Source organism: Bombyx mandarina, chromosome 15 (genome assembly GCF_030267445.1).
Source record: "Bombyx mandarina strain Sakado chromosome 15, ASM3026744v2".
NCBI classification, from domain to species: domain Eukaryota; kingdom Metazoa; phylum Arthropoda; class Insecta; order Lepidoptera; family Bombycidae; genus Bombyx; species Bombyx mandarina.
Window position 1 is genome coordinate 10061635 of NC_143221.1, and position 19171 is coordinate 10080805.

Consider the following 19171-nt stretch of genomic DNA (forward strand, 5'->3'; position numbering starts at 1 on the left):
ATCCATAGATTATACACAATTATGTATCTATTAATAGATCATAATAAAATATGACGAATCTGGATCTCTAAATTTTTAGCAGGATCCACGGGATTCGGAGTTGACGCCGCGCCGCAGTGTAATGTTGATCAGTTTCAAATACAGTTCTTGATGTCATGCAGGTTCCGGTGGGGCTAGGTAGGTCGAGAGTTCGTTCAGCCGTCTGTGCAATAAAATAATCATGAAGTCGGTATTTCGGGACAACAATTTGATACGAATACTTCCTCTAATCGTAGCCGCTACTAACTACATCCCTTTTTTCTCTATTTCATCGCTGGCAGCTTATGGGATAGCCAATTCAAAATAAAGTTTAAGATGTCAGTAGATTATGAATATATGCATATGTATGTATGAAATAGTGTTCGCTTAATACCATAAATATATCTATAATTATGTATGAAATACCGATATGGGTATTCTATAATAATTTTACCTGAGGGCGTATCATAAATAATACTCTTCCATGTTTGTGTATTTTTGGCATATTTTAAATTATTTATCATAACAATATAGCGGATAAAATAGCTATCGATAATTTTTTGTAGCATTTGTACTTCAAGCTCTTCGTAGGTAATCATTTTTACAAAACATTTACAGGACCTAACAACATTGGAAAGGAAAAACACTTGTAGGTACATTTAAATGTATCTGACGGCGTTAACGATATTTAAGTTATATAGCACGTGCAATAGGAGTGACTCACACAGGCCAGGTGCGCCGGCCGTGTCGTTCCACTCGTAAACAACAGGTGCAACAGAAGTGACTCATAAATAAGCCAGCTGCGCCGGCCAGTATAAAAAGGCGGTACGTGCCTCGAAATGGACCCATTCCGACAGGAGCCCTCTTCTTCGATGTAGCGAAGGCGTTCGACAAAGTCTGGCACAACGGTTTGATATACAAACTGTATAACATGGGAGTGCCAGACAGACTCGTGCTCATCATACGAGACTACTTGTCGAACCGTTCGTTCCGATATCGAGTCGAGGGAACGCGTTCCCGGCCCCGTCACGTCACAGCCGGAGTCCCGCAAGGCTCCGCCCTCTCCCCGTTACTATTCAGTTTGTATATCAATGATATACCCCGGTCTCCGGAGACCCATCTGGCGCTCTTCGCCGATGACACCGCCATCTACTACTCGTGTAGGAAGAAGGCGTTGCTTCATCGACGACTTCAGACCGCAGCTACCACCATGGGACAGTGGTTCCTGAAGTGGCGCATCGACATTAACCCCACGAAAAGCACAGCGGTGCTCTTCAAAAGGGGTCGCCCTCCGAACACCACGCTGAGCATCCCTCTCCCGACTAGGCGCGTCAACACCCCCGCCCCCGCCGTTCGCCCAATCACGATGTTCGACCAGCCCATACCGTGGGCCCCGAAGGTCAAATATTTAGGCGTCACCCTCGACAGTAGGATGACATTCCGCCCCCACATCAAGACGGTACGCGATCGTGCCGCCTTCATCCTAGGACGTCTCTACCCGATGATATGTAGGCGAAGTAAAATGTCCCTTAGAAATAAGGTGACACTCTACAAAACTTGCATACGCCCCGTCATGACCTATGCAAGTGTAGTGTTCGCTCACGCGGCCCGCATACACTTAAAATCCTTTCAAATCATTCAATCCCGTTTTTGCAGGATAGCCGTCGGAGCCCCGTGGTTCGTCAGGAATGTCGACCTCCATGACGACCTGGACTTAGAGTCCATCAGTAAGTATCTGCAGTCGGCGTCCATGCGCCACTTCGATAAAGCGGCACGACACGAGAACCCTCTCATCGTGGCCGCCGGTAACTACATTCCCGATCCTGCGGACAGAATGGAAAGCAGTCGACGTCACCCAAAACACGTCATCTCGGATCCTCCCGATCCACTAACGGTGCTTTTAGGTACTTCAAGCACCGGTCACCGTTCTCGTCGAACCCGTCGCTTGCGACGAAGGGCTCGACGAGTAAATTAACTCTCAGACACAGCCCACTGAGTTTCTCGCCGGATCTTCTCAGTGGGTCGCGTTTCCGATCCGGTGGTAGATTCTGCGAAGCACGACTCTTGCTAGGGTTCGTGTTAGCAACATCGTCAGGTTTGAGCCCCGTGAGCTCACCTACTAAAGTTAGGGTTACGCTGACATAGCCGCTAGGGCTATCAGCTTAGGTAGGAAAAAAAAAAAAAAAAAAAAAAAAAAAAAAAAAAAAAAAAAAAAAAAAAAAAAAAAAAAAAAAAAAAAAAAAATGGACATTCATTGGACTGCGTTTGCCTGGTTCACTTACTATATCCGTGTTACGTTGTGTGATTCAGTGACTGTTGTACGTACTGGTAAAGTTGGACAAGTGTTAAAGTGAATTGTTAAGATAACATATTGTTGATTAAATCAGGAATCAAAAAGTGACTTCGTTTTACTTGGTGTTCAGCAAGATAATGTCTACCCTCAAGCTTATATCAGAAGTGTCGGACTCACCGCCACTGCAGTCATCAAATAATTCGGCCAACAATATGATGTTTGAACAAATGTCATTATTTTCATCTGGGATGGAAGCCATGTTACAAAGAATCACTGAAAGTATCTCAGTTCATCGACCTAGCCAGAGCTCACCAACCAGATTGGTCAATTTTGACCCAGATGAACCGGAGGCTGATGTTGTAAATTGGTGTACGCTGAGCGAAATGATCATCGAACAGAAGAAATTGGATGGTGTAGATTTAATTTTGACTCTCACACATTCGCTTAAGGCTCGAGCTGCTACTTGTCTCACAAAAATACAGCCTGGTAAGATATCCTGGCCTACTATTAAAGAGATGCTGACAAAATTCTCTATAATGATGCAAGACCACTTCGACCTGGTTATTAAATTTGAAATGGAAAGCAAAGAGGGACCAGCTGAAGCCGGTATCCGGCTATGGCAACTTATAAAGAAGATTCCCGACGCTAATATGCCAGAAAATAGCCACCGGATTTGCCATATTAATACTGTCGCAGTGTGATGAAAGAATCCGTCGGGAATTGAACTCTGTTGTTATTACCACCAAAAATCATCTATTTCACACATTACGTGGCTTTACCCTCAAAAGAAAAAAACGAAGATCCTGATAAAGAACCAAACACTCTCGAAGTTTTTTCCGTGGAAGCTGCCATTTCTGCGGAAAACCTGGGCATCGTGCCGAAGGGTGTTGCGACAGATACTGCTCTCAAACTTTTTTCGATATTCCAGCAAAACCTGAACAACCTCCTCATCCGTGGGCGCCCGGCTCTCGCCTGCAAGTCAGCTGTTACGTGTGCGGTGATGCGAGCCATGTAGCTTCTGGATGTTCCATGCGCTACAAGAAGAAAAACGTCACTGCTCCAGGTGCTGTGGCAGGTCCAACCAGAGACGTCAACGTGTGTTCCAGAGCTTCAGTGTGTTACAGATAAGTGGTTTTGGCTTCCCCTTTATGTTCCATTCAGGGTCAGAATGTAGTCTTATAAAACAAAGCCATAGTAATTTATTCAATAGTAAGCGGTTTCATGAACAAGTCACTCTTTGATCTGAAAGTAACTCGGACCAATCATGGCAAGAGCAGTTAGGGGATATTCAACTCGCCCTTAATAGTACACGTTGTCGAGTAACAGGGTTTACTCCAATAGAATAGATGTTTACCGTTCAGGGTAGTTCACTTGAAATATCTAAAGTTTCAACAGAGTTATAATCCCTCTAGATTAGATCTTGATTTAGCACGGTTGAAGGCCTGCGAAAACAAACAAAAAAAGGGGCACAAACAGAAGCTTGGTTTAGTCGAGGCAAAGCTAAAGTCAAACTCTTTTCCGCTGGGGATTTTGTTTTCGTAATTTAGACCGAAAATATAAAGGTTCCTTCAACATTAATGCACCCCGAATCCTGATCACGCAGGAGCAAGTCACCGTCGTCGCCCTAGACACGTCCTTACGGATCCATCAGATCCAATAACTCTTGCATTAGATACCTTCAGCTCTAACACTAGGAGCAGGCTGAGGAACCCCGGTAACCGTACTCGTTGAACTCGACAAAGAGGTCGACGTGCAACCTAACCCGTGCATCAGCCCGCTGAGTTTCTCGCTGGATCTTCTCAGTGGGTCGCGATTCCGATCCGGTAGTAGATTCATTCGCGAAGCAATTGCTCTTGAGTTGTTAGGTCTTCTTCGGAGGCGCTCGGGCAGTTGTTAACAAATCCCACCCCTCTTGGCTGAGCCTTTGCTCGCCCACCCGTCCTGGTGAAGCTGGAAAGGCCTCCGGGCCACCAGTAATCTTTCAATCATAAAAAAAAAAGAAACATCTCTGCAGTTTTGGAAAACGATAGTTATAAGTTGAGACATGTAAATGGTTCTAGTAGAGTGTACAAATTTCCCCATGAAAACTTACGCGAAGTACCTCGAGGCCCGTCAGGCCTACTAGAAATTTCTGAAAATTATAGTGACGATGACGTGACGGCGTACACAGATGGGTTAAGTAATCTTGTTCATGAAACTGATCTTAATGATGACGACTCTATCACTGACAATAGAAGCAACATTTTTGTCCGCAAATAGCGATACTATGTCTGTGGGTAGTGATACAATGTCTGTAAGCTCAGGCACCTCGGGTGCAGGTGTTGGAAATGTAGAAAACGATGGTCGGTCTCGCATTATTTCTGAAGAAATTCCGTATAAATGTTCTGGTTTAAGAAATGTTTCAACAAATGCTACCGTACACGCAGAGTGAAAAAAAAAACAAAAAGAGAAAAAATAATAATTGCATTGGCTAAAGGGATGTTGGTCCGGACTAGCAAAGAAAAAAAAAAAGAGAAAAAAAAGTGTGAAGTCATTGAAGGGTCTGTCCGGTCCAATGGCTTGGCTATAGGGATTTTCATCCGGACTAGCCACAACAATTAGCTACAGGGATTGCGATTCGGTCTAGCATTATCCGGTCCAGTTCGAAAAACTGAAGGGATAACAATTCCGGTCTAAGTTAAAAGGGACATACTTACATACCTGAAGAGTTTTAAATGAACTGGCCCAGGTATGTAAGCAGTCTGAAGGCTATACTTTATAGCCAGTCTAAGATTTTCTGAAGAATTATGCGAACCGAACCGTACTAGATTGTTAATATCATAGACCACGTTTTAAGTTGCATCCGTTAATGTCAGGATGAACGAACACGTTTGTTGGTCACAGACATACCATAAGGATGCGCGCACGAGGACGAGCGCACGTCAGTATGGCCGTGACGGCGTTAACGATATTTATGTTATATAGCACGTGCAATAGGAGTGACTCATACAGGCCAGGTGCGCCGGCCGTGTCGTTCCACTCGTAAACAACAGGTGCAACAGAAGTGACTCATAAATAAGCCAGCTGCGCCGGCCAGTATAAAAAGGCGGTACGTGCCTCGAAATGGACATTCATTGGACTGCGTTTGCCTGGTGCACTTACTATATCCGTGTTACGTTGTGTGATTCAGTGACTGTTGTACGTACTGGTAAAGTTGGACAAGTGTTAAAGTGAATTGTTAAGATAACATATTGTTGATTAAATCAGGAATCAAAAAGTGACTTCGTTTTACTTGGTGTTCAGCAAGATAATGTCTACCCTCAAGCTTATATATCCATCAATTCAAATGATAACACTCGACGATGAGAAAATTACTTCAAATAGAAGTTTTGTTCAAAATTAAACGCACTTTAAAATCTAAGCCTGTTTTTGTTTGTCACTTTCATATAATCATCACTCAATTATTTATTACAAATTAAATAAAAAGTCCCCTTTGAAAAGTTTTTTAAATCAGCTAATTTAATTATAAATCTTCCCTCTCGCCCACAGTTCATTTTTACATTTATTAAATAAGATGTTATTGTATAAAATTTTAAAATCGCGGTTACTATCAGATTCACATTTTGTAATTCCGTTTGATATAATCGTATGTAGTGTACCAATATAGTGTTCGTAAATAGTTATATGCAAAAATTTGCATGTACATCTATATACAGGGTGTCCCAGAAAGAATGGATTATCCTGAAATACCTCATAGTAGAGCTATTGGGGACTCAAAAAAGTAAAATAAAAAACTTCTTAGGTAATACTCAAATTATGTATTCATAAAAAAACACTATTTTCTATACCACTGCGCGTTTCTGTAATATAGAACAGCTACAAACATATGAGATACAATTACATATAACTGGTGGTATATTACTGGTGGTAGGACCTCTTGTGAGTCCGCACGGGTAGGTACCATCACCCCGCCTATTTCTGCTGTGAAGCAGTAATGCGTTACAGTTTGAAGGGTGGGGCAGCCGTTGTAACTATATTGAGACCTTACAACTTATATCTCAAGGTGGGTGGCGCATTTACGTTGTAGATGTGTATGGGCTCCGGTAACCACTTAACACCAGGTGGGCAAAAATGTTTGCAAACTAAGCTGCCAACTTTATTAGAAGAGTCGGGAGGGGGCCTAATTTGTTAACTCCACGTTTCGCGGACCTAAATCCTTTGGATTTTTTTAATTAGGGTTGCTTAAAAGATGAGGTCTACTCCAAGCCAATTAAAAATTTAGCAGAGCTACGTAGCCGTGTACAGCAAGCCGCTGCAAAAATAACCCAAAAGCGTGATGCGTTATGCGCTTAAAAGAGCTTTTGTTCGCAGATGTCGCGCTTGTATCAGGGTTGAGGGCAGACAGTTTGGGCAGTTGTTATAAATGTAAATAAAACAAAGTTTTATGACTGTTTAAAGTGTTTTATTTTATAAAGCCCTTATTACGAGGCTCAGGTAGGAGAAGAAATTAATATATTTTTAAAATTTTGTTTTTTGTCGAATTTACTCCTTTTTCATGTTAATAGCAATAACTACGTAATCACTTCAGAAAAAAGTAGGTATGTATAGAATTTTAGAATCTCTATTAAACGCGCATACTTTTTAAATAGTTGGCCACTTAAAGTTTCATACATCTTTTTTTCGCCAAATGCGCTTAATCTTTAAAAATAAGAAAAAATACTAAAGTTCATGATTAAAATTTAACTTTTATATAAAATTACACTAGATACTCATACAATTTCCTGCATATTCCTTAGTATAGTCCATATAGAATATTATAGCATCAAAAAGCCTATCGATTTCGATTATTTGTAGCTGTTGTATATTCCAGAAACGCACAGCAGTATAGAAAATATAAACTTTTTTTAAAATACGTAATTTGGGTACTACCTGAGAATTTTTGATTTTGTGTCCCCAATGCTCTACTATGAGGAGTTTCAGGATTATCCATTCTTTCTGGGACACCCTGTATATGTACTTAATTATTGACGTAACTGTAAATCTGGATATAATATGTGTTTAAGCTGTTGTGCATGTCTATGGGTATGTGCGATGACGTGCATGGATAGAATATTTTACAGAAAATTAAGAGAGTGTAGGAGTGCCACCCGCAAAATGTAACACAAAATGTATCAACATGCCAAACAAGTTAAAGAATACTTTTTGAATATTTAAAAATTAATTCATTATTTCAAGTTGCTATGCGCGACACGAGAATGTTCGCGAAACTTCATCAGGAAAGCAATTTGTTTCCGTTTCGGCATAGATTAACTTCTGAAGCCACAAGGTTACCTTTAGTTCACATTTAATCTTCAGGTCATAAAAAGAAAGTAAATTACTAATGTCATCTATACTTCTATACTTATCAATATTATAAAGCGGAAGAGTTTGTTTGTTTGAACGCGCTAATCTCAGGAACTACTGGTCCGATTTGAAAAAAATATTTCAGTGTTAGATAGTCCATTTATTGAGGAAGGATATAGGCTATATAACATCACGCTAAGACTAATACAAGCGGAGCACCAATAAAGAATGTTTCAAAATCGGGTTTTGAGTGCTTCCGCGCGTGCGCTGTAGAAACGGTTAAAGTTTCGCTAAAATAATGTATGACGGAATTGTTCCCCTTTAAAAGATCTAAAAAAAAGTCCGCGACAGCATATGTCTATATGTTAATGTTGGCTCACTATAACGTTTTTAATGCTAATCAAATTTGTTCTATAATAAAGCAATAATTGTGAATTATTCCAGGCGGACGAAGTCGCGGGCAAAAGCTAGTAGTAAATATTCTGAAATAGCAGGAGACGCATTGAGAACGTAGCAGTTGTGATCTTCATTAACGGAGTAGAATTTTCATCTACCACGAGATAGTTTAAGGTCAAATGTAAAAAATAAATATGAAAATAGCCCTGCGACATTTATAATGCGAAGTCATTTCGCAATATAATGTTATTTCCTTTGTGTAGGCGAGGGAAGTCCATAATCTGCACGCAATTACGGCCCAAATAATGAGAAATCCGCTGATAGGACGCACGTTCCAAACTGAGAACACAGTGACTATATTGCTAGAGTAAAAATAAATATGAAGTCAACATTGATCGTTTTGATTTGGTTCGTATTCATGTTGGGGGTGTATTCTCGTTCACGGAAGCCGGAAATAAATAAACACGGAGCTGAAATTCTTCAGCCGGCGCAAGTTGCAGTTGTCATGAAGAGTGCCTTCGCCGAGGACTCTCCACAGTGGATAGAGGAAATCTGCCCTAATGGATACCAAATTGATGTTACTGGAATATGCCGTGAGGTGTGGTACGACGATTACCAATACAATAATGGTTATTAAGTTGAAAATAATACAAGAAGAAAACGTTCAAATAAAGTTATGTGTGATTACCAGACTTTTTTAGATTAACGTTGCCAAAAAGTGTTTTTTTTTTACTAATTTTGTTAAATTGAGTGTCATAATCAACGACCAGCGCCACGAATTTATGTGACCAACAGTGGTTTTTAAAAATTAAAATTTACTTGTAAATTATATTTGTTAAAAAGAATGAGCGAAAAAGTTTAAAAATTTCCAGTGTTTTTTTTTCTTCTTGAAGACATAGCATTTATTACTCTATGGAATTTTGGCGTTTATGGTGTCTAGTTTAGCCTTGACAGCCCTGTTGTAAACGATCACGGATGTAAAAAAAAAACAATTTGTATTGTACAATTTACCTAAACAAAATGTTTTTTTTTAAATTGATCTAAAAATGATTTTATGAGTAATAAATACGTACAGTGCCTATGATTTTGTCTTCTATTTTGTCTCTTCATCACTCTTGTCTTCTTGAAACATTGTAGTCCACCTTTATACCTAAATAAAATTATTTACCTAAGTTAATGTTAGTTAGTGTAATCTCTTTGTATATGATATAATTTGCAGAAAATAATGCAGATATTAAGTTAGTAAATGATACTTCTTATGGTTTGAAAAAAAAATGGTTTTAAACTTGTTTACGTAAATTAGAATATATGCGGCTATATATTATATCAAGCGGATATACAGGGTGTCCCATAAAATAGTGTCAAGCCGAAGTCCAGAGGTAGAGCATCACTAGGGCTATCCGAATCAACCCATGTATGTTTCGCGATTTTTGATAGTTTTCGAATTATGATATATTTTTTTAATTTTTTTATTTCTTTTTTTTGGTTACTGTGGCGTGAATATAATTAAGGTACATGCCTGTTTTTTTTGTTTATTAGATGAATGCTAGGACTAGCTGATTCAGAAGTATTTCCATCCACAGGTAGCTCTAATTTAAGCGTAAAAAAAAATTGAAACTAAAAAAGTTAAAAATCCTGTATTAGTGATACCGTCGAAGTAACTTAATGAATTTTTCATGAAAAATAACTGATAAAATGGTAAAATTAAAAAAAAAGGTTTGAATGAAAAAGTTTATGTTATGTTAAACTTTATTTTTTGAATGGGCTTTAAAGTACAGAAAAATTACAGGATTTATATTTTTTTAGTTTCAATAAAAAAATAATGGATTACCTCACAAAGTGCTATGGATGGAAATACTTTTGAACAGCTAGTCCTAGAAAGTATTGTAGAAAGAGGGGTAGGGGGCAAGGAAACCAAAGCGCGTAGTAGTTATACCTTTATTCATTACCGGAAAAAATAAAATTCGTGTCAAGTATTTTAAAAGTGCAGAGTTTATGCACACACATACGCTTATTGTTCTAAATCAATTTTATTTAAAACATTTTTAAGCATTCTTGAATCGTTTCAAATTGAACCGTTTTGAATTGAATCATTAAAATATTCAGTTTACAAGAAGTAGATTATTATTAGGTCATTATTCTCTATTATAAAATTTTGTCAAATTCCTATTTTATTTTTATGGTTCAAAAAAAAACTCATTTATAGTCTCAGTTAACTTCACAATATTTATTATCATTTTATCATTTTCATTCATTTTATCATATCCGATCTATCGAATTTAGTCTTTGATATCGTTGTACTATTGCCTAATTTATAAAACATATTCACAGTTTCGTAGTATGTTCTAGGACACCAGCAATTATTACTAGGTAACTGCAGTTTCAGGAATATTATTCGACTGTGTACTTACAATATTTCATGTTATATTAGATAATCTCCAGGTGCGAGAATTGATCATATATTATTTATTTTAAAGGAAACAATAATATGCTAAATAACATTATTTTTCATATTTATTAGCTAGTCATCTTTCATTTGTATTAAATTTTGTACATTAATCCGGTATTATTTAAGAACGTACAGCTTCAATGTATTTCCAGGTATCGAGCTCTTTCAAGTATTCGTTTCCTAGAGTAGTTGAAATGTTTGAAGTAACAATAGAAATAGCGCCATGGAACCTGTTGACGTAATCAATGAAAACTTCCTCAATCAGCCTGTTGATAACAGCGTCGATGTTGCCACCACCGATAACTCCAGAGAGGTTGGACTGAAATGAAAAAAATATATCATTAGTACTATAAAATAGTCACATCTATTGTAAAATAATGTTTTTTTATATTTTTTTATTGCTTAGATGGGTGGACGAGCTCACAGCCCACCTGGTGTTAGGTGGTTACTGGAGCCCATAGACATCTACAACGTAAATGCGTCACCCACCTTGAGATATAAGTTCTAAGGTCTCAAGTATAGTTACAACGGCTGCCCCACCCTTCAAAGCGAAACGCATTACTCTTTCACGGCAGAAATAGGCGGGGTGGTGGTACCTACCCGCGCGGACTCACAAGAGGTCCTACCAGAGAGGTAAGAGTACCTACCACCTACCACCATGGAGTGTATTTATGATCTTGCTTAAATTGTTATGTGTGTTTGAGAGTTTTCATTCGATGGAGTTGAAATTGCATACCTAGCTGTGTTGGCATTGAGAATGTAGTACATTCAAATGATTTCATACGTTTGGAGATAGTCTCCGCGAAAAAAAAACATGTTAGAAAGACAGTAGACAGTTTTATCTGTTCCTAGCTCCTGCCGACAGTTTTCAGTCTGCCTGTGATCACGGCGCTTGTAATAATACCGGAATATGGGGAACTCATTACATAACAAAATAGTGATATACCTAAACCCGTTAAATAATAACGGATATAAAGTATGAGTTTTATGAGTACTCACTCTTAGGTGTGGAATAGAGAAGGCAGCATTTTCAACTCTATTAATGACTACTGATTTTTTGTTCTCGTGTTGCTCCAAAAACAGTTTGGCACGGAAGCGGAATCCTTTAACTTCGAATCTGTAATTAAAAAAAACAATTAGGAATTTTATAGTTTGCTTGAAACGAACTTAGTTTTCTTTTGTTTACTGTTTTTATTGAGTGCATAAAACAAGTAAAATTATTGATAAAAAGGATAGGAGGATTAATATTTAAAGGATTCATAATTTGAGTGTGTTTGTTTTGTAATGGAAGTTAGTATTGTATCTACTTAAATTATTATGGGGTATGAAAATTCAAATATAGTATTACTGAAACTTACTCAGCTCTGCCGTTTCCGAAAAGAGGAAGAAAACCAAAGAAATCTCCAACCAAATCGTAGTTTTCTGAAGAAAAAAAAATGTATGAAAGAGCTTCATTCTCCCTCGAGTGTAATGACTTGTTTTTTTTCTAAATTAGATTGGTTGATAAACAAAATAATTAAATAGTGTGAAGTGGTTATCGGAGCTCATTAGCATCATAATGTAAAAGCCGCCTCCTCTTTGAGACATCCAGTCGAAGTCTCAAATGTATTCTATAGTGTACTCCGGTTTGTGCTTTGTGCTGTAGGTTCTATGGGGAGTGTTGTTCTCAAGGATTAATGGTACTGTCATTTTTTTAATTCGCCGCTGATCGACAGTGCGTTTACATAAATTATTGCTACCACCAACCAGCTCTTCAACTTTCTTCTTTCCTACCTGTCTAGCTATAATAACTTTCTTCAAAAAGCGTTTGAGAGGCGACCTGGATAGCGTCCTGGATGGATTTCCTCTAACGTTAATAGTGTCCATGAGTAATAATGATCATTCACCATTTGATCGTAAATGGCATTGACTGCTGTCTTGGCAGTCTCATTAAGAACTCTACTTGCTCTCGGTACCCAAAACAGATTCAGCAATACATTTTTTTTTATTGCCTGTGTAGGCAGACGAGCATACGGCCCACCTGATGGTAAGTGGTTACCGTCGTTCATGGATTTCAGCAATGCCAGGGGCAGAGCCAAGCCGCTGCCTACCGTTAATACATACATAATATGCAGATGTTGTTAGAACGCAACTGATGTGAAACCTATAAATATATTATGTTTGTTCCTTTTTCGCGTCGGATGCCCGACCGTATGACCGAGTTTAAAATTTCATAATTGCACAATACTTGGAACTGTTAAAATATGGAATGTTCAATTCTCAATATTTTCGTACATTTTAGGAACTTACCAGCAGTAATATCAATTGTGGGTAGACCGATATCAATATCCAAAGTAAGGTCATCGATGTTAAGATCGATTCTGTGCACAATCATGTTTCCGAAACCAAAGGCGATAGCATTTTTCAGCTTGAGTTTGACGCTAAAATAAATAAGTACATATATTATTTATAGAAGTTCTCTTACTTTTTTCGTTTTTAAAATACACTGATGTTCCGCTATGATGTTTTTTAAAGCGCGCTTTCAAATTGAACCATTCTTGAAGAAATTTAATGGTCGTGAGATAGCAACTTTTCAATTAGAATTTTACTGTCGTAAATGAGCAGACGATGTCACAGCAATGGTATTAATAAGTTACCGGTGTCCATGCACATATTATATTAAAAACGTGAAGGTGGCCAATCGATCATTATAATTTATTAGGTAATATGATATAGGTACTGTTGACACTTTGACTGCTTTGGAGCAGATATGTTGAAATGGTGAGAAAGTAAATTGCGGATCAAATAGTAATATTATATACTCGTAATAACCGTTTTTTTTTTGTTAGCAAAAGAATGTTGGTTGTAAACATATTAACTTACTTAATAATTCCTGCATTAACAGGTAGTTCGAAGTATTCTAGGACCAAAGGCTCAAGAGGAGGAAGATTGAAAATCGGCCAGCCATTCTTCACTACATTGTAAATGAACTTCAAGAGCCTAGCAATCAACTCTTCCACGGTCTGTGGGAGTTGTGGTGTTGGGGGTTGAGGCTGTGGAGGTTCTTCTGTTGTTGTTGGTACAGGTTTTGGGGGTTCTTCAGTTGCTGGAGGTTCAGGTTTTGGGGGTTCTTCAGTTACTGGAGGTTCAGGTTTTGGGGGTTGTTCAGTTGCTGGTGGTTCAGGTTTTGGGGGTTCTTCAGTTGCTGGTGGTTCAGGTTTTGGGGGTTCCTCAGTTGCTGGAGGTTCAGGTTTTGGGGGTTCTTCAGTTGCTGGAGGTTCAGGTTTTGGGGGTTCTTCAGTTGCTGGAGGTTCAGGTTTTGGGGGCTCTTCAGTTGCTGGAGGTTCAGGTTTTGGGGGTTCCTCAGTTGCTGGAGGTTCAGGTTTTAGGGGTTCCTCAGTTGCTGGAGGTTCAGGTTTTGGGGGTTCCTCAGTTGCTGGAGGTTCAGGTTTTGGGGGTTCTTCAGTTGCTGGAGGTTCAGGTGTTTGCGTTGTTGGAGGACGTACAGGTGGCCTAGTTGTTGGGCGCGTTGTTGGCCGCATAGTTGGCCGCGTATTTGAGGACAGTAGTCTATTGAGTTCTTGATCTGTAAGTTGAATGTCTAAATGTGAAATATTAAAGAAAACAAGTTAGTATAGAGACTTAACAGAGACTTCACTTTGTGCTTGGGCACAAAGATAAAGTTTCTTAATCAGTTCTTAATTTAAACTATTATAATTAATTTAATAGGGTATATTCTATTGGAAACTCACAAATTACACACACTTACTTGTTGATTTTAAACATGAATCAGTACATTAATCCAACGAAACTAAAATCGAAATCTAGACTGGAAAAATAATTTTAAAGTATGTATTTTCAGTTAGTTACAAAAATAATTACAATTTTTGCTTTAAATAAATAATATAGATAGATCTAACTATTCAATTTTCTTACAGCAATAAGGCTCAATACTCACCGTAATTCAACAAAGAAAACTCCCATGGTTTCGCTGCCGCGAGTGCGCAGAGCGTCAAAAGAATCAATAGCTTCATTTCTCAATGGGACCTACAATTTAATTAAAGATTGAAATACAATAAGTAAAGTGTGTTTGAAAAAGAAAAACCTGCATGGAAAAAAACAGGCGTGTATAATTCATGTAGGTACATTAATATGGACACAATGGTGACATCAATTCGTACGGACTAACAAACTTCCTTACAACTACTAATGATAGGCAAAGTACTGGAAAACCGAAGATGTAGCTGCTTCGGACATATTAATTACAAGCAGTAGTAACAGCTTAAGAATTTTGGGTTAGAACCGGAGTTTTCTCAGCTATACAGATCCTTAGTACTTGAAGCTGTAATCTTAGTCGAAATGTGAAGTTTTCCACGGCTGCTCACGACCTATGTTTATTGTAACAATATTGTAATTTTTATACTATGGCTGCGTTTAATGAGCCTCTTGCCACTGTATATCATTTAAACAATAGGTAATAGTGACACTTAGCAGTTAAAAAAAAGTGAATCTAATAATATGAACAGGTACGTACCTTGCATTTACTTCACTTGTCATGAACTACACTTTTCTGGAGAACGTCTTGGTTATACATTTAAAAAGTAATAGTCAAGTGTGAAATTGAATTTAATATCTAGGTTCTGTCTAAATATCACTAGCTGTCCATGTACATAAAGAGAGGTGAAATGCTATTTGGTTTAAGCGACATGTTTGCAACTTCACATGAGAGCCAATTTAAAATTCGAAATTTGCAAAAAAAAAAAATTAAAAAAAAAAAAAACTTCTTCAGCTATTTAAACGTGGTAAACACAATTGAAGTTCAATTAAAAACATCGAATTATTGATACAATTACCAAATAAAGCGGACTGTTATTGACAAAAATAAATGTCGCGTATTATCTGAGATGTCGCATAAGCCTTTTATCCCACGATATCTAGTCGAAATAATAGGTTGGGGCACAAGTTTCTTCGCGTTTTTTAAGAAAATTCACTACATTTTTTAATATAGTTTATTTACATTTAACTAAAGTGCGTAGGTACCATTTTGTTCGATAAATTTTTGCCATCTTGTAGGTAGGGACATGATCCCATTGCTATAGAAAATTTAGGGCTTCTGATCAAAATACCGCGACAATCGGTTTTGGAAGTACTTTCGTGACGTTAACCTGACACTGCCTAAATAATTCTGAAGAGACCGAAACAGGTGGAAATCTGAAGGTGCAAGGTCAGGACTATACGGTGGATGCATTAACACCTCTCAGCCAAGCTCTCTTAATTTTTGCTGAGTGGCTAAACATGTGTGAGGTCTAGCGCCATTCATCATGATGAAAAACCACACCCCTTCTGTTGATTAATGCCGGTCGTTTTCTCTCAATTTCTTGCTTTAATCTCATCAGTTGTTCGCAGTAGGGTTCCGAATAGACGGTCCAGCCTGGTGATAACAGCTCATAATGCCCTTCCGATCCCACCACACACAGCATCATCTTGTTGCGAGTTAACCTGGGCTTCGCCACAGTCTGTGAAGCCTGACCGGCTTTTGACCACGACCTTATTCGCACGTTCTTGTTCGCACGTCATTTCCAGTGATGGATTTCTGGATGGTGTATTTTCGAGAGGTTCCATTAATTTCAATGATTGAGTATCAGAAGCTATCTATTTAATTCCTAATTACATGTTTATAAAGACATAACCCTAACGCTCACGGAAAGGCGATCATTAACAGTGATTTGTTATCATTCAATAACATTAAAATATCTTTTAACAAAATAGTTGGATTAGATTTATCTATAACAAATGTACGGTACTACCTATATCTTTTTAAATCATTACGATTATATATATGCATGTAATGGTAACAACAATAAATATTGTGAGACGCATAAATAACAGAAGCTGTCCGAAAGGTTTTGCCACAGCAGAATTATTGAATCAGTTGCACAAATTTCTTCCACTAATTGCGTAATTACGCATATATATTTTTCCTTCTTCCCGTCTATGAATATTTAAATGCCAGCTATTTTGAAACAATCAAATTGCAATTTGACTAACTTGAGTAGCTTGAGTAGCTGTCAAATTTTTGTAAAGAAATTATCTTGATTCAAACATTATTTTCTGGAAATATAATTAATCGACGTGAGTGTATCGGATGTACTTTTATATTCGCAACGATCGTAAAAGTTTGTTGTAATGAGTCGGCTGCTTCAGCTCTGCTCACTGCACTCGCTAATTGACTGCTTAGTTAATGACATGTTAGAATAGTGTTACGCCGGTAAGAGTAACGCCATCTACCGCCGAATAGTCGAACGAATATTGAAGGATCTAGTAGCACCTAGAACGCTCGAGAGGTATAACGCCATCTATTGTCAGATACGAGGGCGGGATGACAAGTACCAAGCCTCTACTATTTAAAAAGTTAAACTTTAAAAAATATATATGTCATTTTTAAATTCGTATCTCTGGCTACCTGTGTTCTAAATTTGAATTTGGTGGCGTGAAAATGTTATTGATTTTTTGTCATTTGAAAATATATTTCGTCAAGGGTTTTCAAAATGGATAAAATTGAACAAAGAGCGGTGATAAAGTTTCTTCATATGAAGGGCATGAAGGGGAAAGATATCTATGACGAGTTAAATAATGCTTAGGGTGAATGTGCTCCTTCTTATGCCATAGTAAAAAACTGGGTGGCTGAGCTTAAACGCGGTCGTACATGTGTCCAAGATGAAGCCCGCCCCGGACGTCCAAAAAGCGTCACGACTCCGGAAATGGTCGTGAAAGTAAATGATATGGTTTTAACAGATCGATGATTGAAGTTATCTGATACAGCTGATACTACAGGTATCTTAAAAGACCGGGTATATCATATCCTAAGTGAGGAATTAAATATGAAAAAGTCATCGGCCCGTTGGGTGCCACGATTGCTTATGCACGATCAAAAGATGATTCGGGTGCAAAAGTCAAAAGAATGTCTGGACCGTTTCAGAGTAATAATGCCGATTTTTTACGTCGATTTGTAACAACAGATGAAACATGGGTTCGTTATTACATGCCAGAATCAAAAATTCAATCAAAACAGTGGACGCAATCGCGATGCCCGGCTCCAAAAAAGCCATGGCTGTAAAGTTTTTATTTTTTATTTTTTTTATTGCTTAGAGGTGTGGACGAGCTCACAGCCCACCTGGTGTTAAGTGGTTACTGGAGCCCATAGACATCTACAACGTAAATGCGCCACACACCTTGAGATATAGTTCTAAGGTCTCAGTATAGTCACAACGGCTGCCCCACCCTTCAAACCGAAACGCATTACTGCTTCACGGCAGAAATAGGCGGGGCGGTGGTACCTACCCGTGCGGACTCACAAGAGGTCCTACCACCAGTAATTACGCAAATTATAATTTTGCTGGTTTGATTTTTATTGCACGATGTTATTCCTTCACCGTGGAAGTCAATCGTGAACATTTGTTGAGTACGTATTTCATAAGAAAAATTGGTACCCGCTAGCGAGATTCGAACACCGGTGCATCGCTCGATACGAATGCACCGGACGTCTTATCCTTTAGGCCACGACAACAAGTCGGCTGGAAAAGTGATGGCTTCCGTCTTTTGGGATGCAGATGGGATCTTGATGATAGATTACCTTCCTAAAGGTCAAACGATTAATGGAGAATACTACGCTAATCTTCTAGATAATTTTCATCAGTGTATTCAGCAAAAACGATCAAATTTGGCGAAACAAAAATCATCTTCCGCCAAGACAACGCTAGGGTTCACACATGTGTTAAACCTATGGCAAAAATCAACGAATTGAAGTATGATTTGCTGTCCCACCCACCTTATTCGCCTGATATAGCGCCATCAGACTTCCATTTATTCCTTAAGCTCAAAACTTTTTTGGGCGGACAGAAATTTACCACAAATGATGAAGTCATAGCCGCTGTAGATGAGTATTTTGCAGGCTTCGAAAGAAATCATTTTATGGAAGGCATTACTGCTTTAGAACGAAGATGGAATAAGTGCGTAGAGGTTCACGGAGACTATGTCGAAAAATAAAATTAATTTTATCACGAAAAGTTATGTGTTTTATTGTTAGGCTAGTTACTTATCATCCTGCCCCTGTAGCAGAAACACAATACTAAAAATGTGTGGAATATGCTCGATAACTCTAGGGATGTGCTATCGATTGTAAAAGGGTTGCAGAGATGGCAAGCAGTCAGTTAGTAATCGGAACTACTTGAAGGGAAACACCGAACGGATCACCTGAAGCGAAGCGGAAGAAGCGAATTGAGAATTTTAAAGTGTTCTGTGTATGTTCTAAGTGATAAATACAGTGTTAACTTGTAATTCGGCAGAATTTTATTTATCGCGAGCCCCAGTGCGTAACAATTTGGTGCCAGAAGTGAAATAAATAATATCAGTTTTACCGAAGGTCACGGCAGAAGGTATTCGCACCAAAACTCAGCGGCAGCCAGAAATGGACCGAAGGCGGATTGAAGGTTCTGCAACGCCGACCTAGGAACCGCAAGGTGAAACAGCGGCAACGGAGTCAACCTCGGGTACATCGGGTGTTTCTTCGGTGGTAGTAGCTCCTGACTTTGCGGCTATAATGGCGTTTTTACAGGAGCAGGTCCGTCGCCAGATGCTCGACTTCTGCGAGTACACCATCTCGCAGAAGGAGGCTGCGGAACGAGAGAGGGAGAGCTCATCCCTCTCCGCACCTA

General features: G+C 38.5%; 2 protein-coding genes across 3 annotated transcripts; one reads left to right on the plus strand and one right to left on the minus strand.

Moving 5' to 3' along the window:
- The first annotated feature begins 2448 nt into the window (after window positions 1-2448).
- On the plus strand, window positions 2449-4757 carry LOC114239403 (uncharacterized). Its single transcript, XM_028169573.2, has 2 exons — window positions 2449-2797; window positions 3240-4757. The coding sequence occupies exons 1-2, from the start codon at window positions 2449-2451 to the stop codon at window positions 3437-3439; spliced, it is 549 nt and encodes a 182-aa protein (XP_028025374.2). The 3' UTR covers window positions 3440-4757.
- Window positions 4758-9953: 5196 nt separating this feature from the next.
- LOC114247992 (uncharacterized) lies at window positions 9954-15108 on the minus strand. 2 transcript variants are annotated; one of them, XM_089732959.1, is made up of 7 exons: window positions 14992-15108; window positions 14416-14504; window positions 13341-14058; window positions 12768-12898; window positions 11837-11900; window positions 11478-11595; window positions 9954-10797 (listed from the first exon to the last, which is right to left on the minus strand). In XM_089732959.1, exons 2-7 carry the CDS (start codon window positions 14489-14491, stop codon window positions 10600-10602), a joined length of 1305 nt encoding a protein of 434 aa, XP_089589085.1. In that variant the 5' UTR covers window positions 14492-14504; window positions 14992-15108; the 3' UTR covers window positions 9954-10599. The 2 variants fall into 2 exon arrangements, with proteins under 2 accessions (XP_089589085.1, XP_028036895.2); XM_028181094.2 differs by having other exon boundaries at window positions 13341-14043; window positions 14992-15107.
- Between the last annotated feature and the right edge of the window lie 4063 nt (window positions 15109-19171).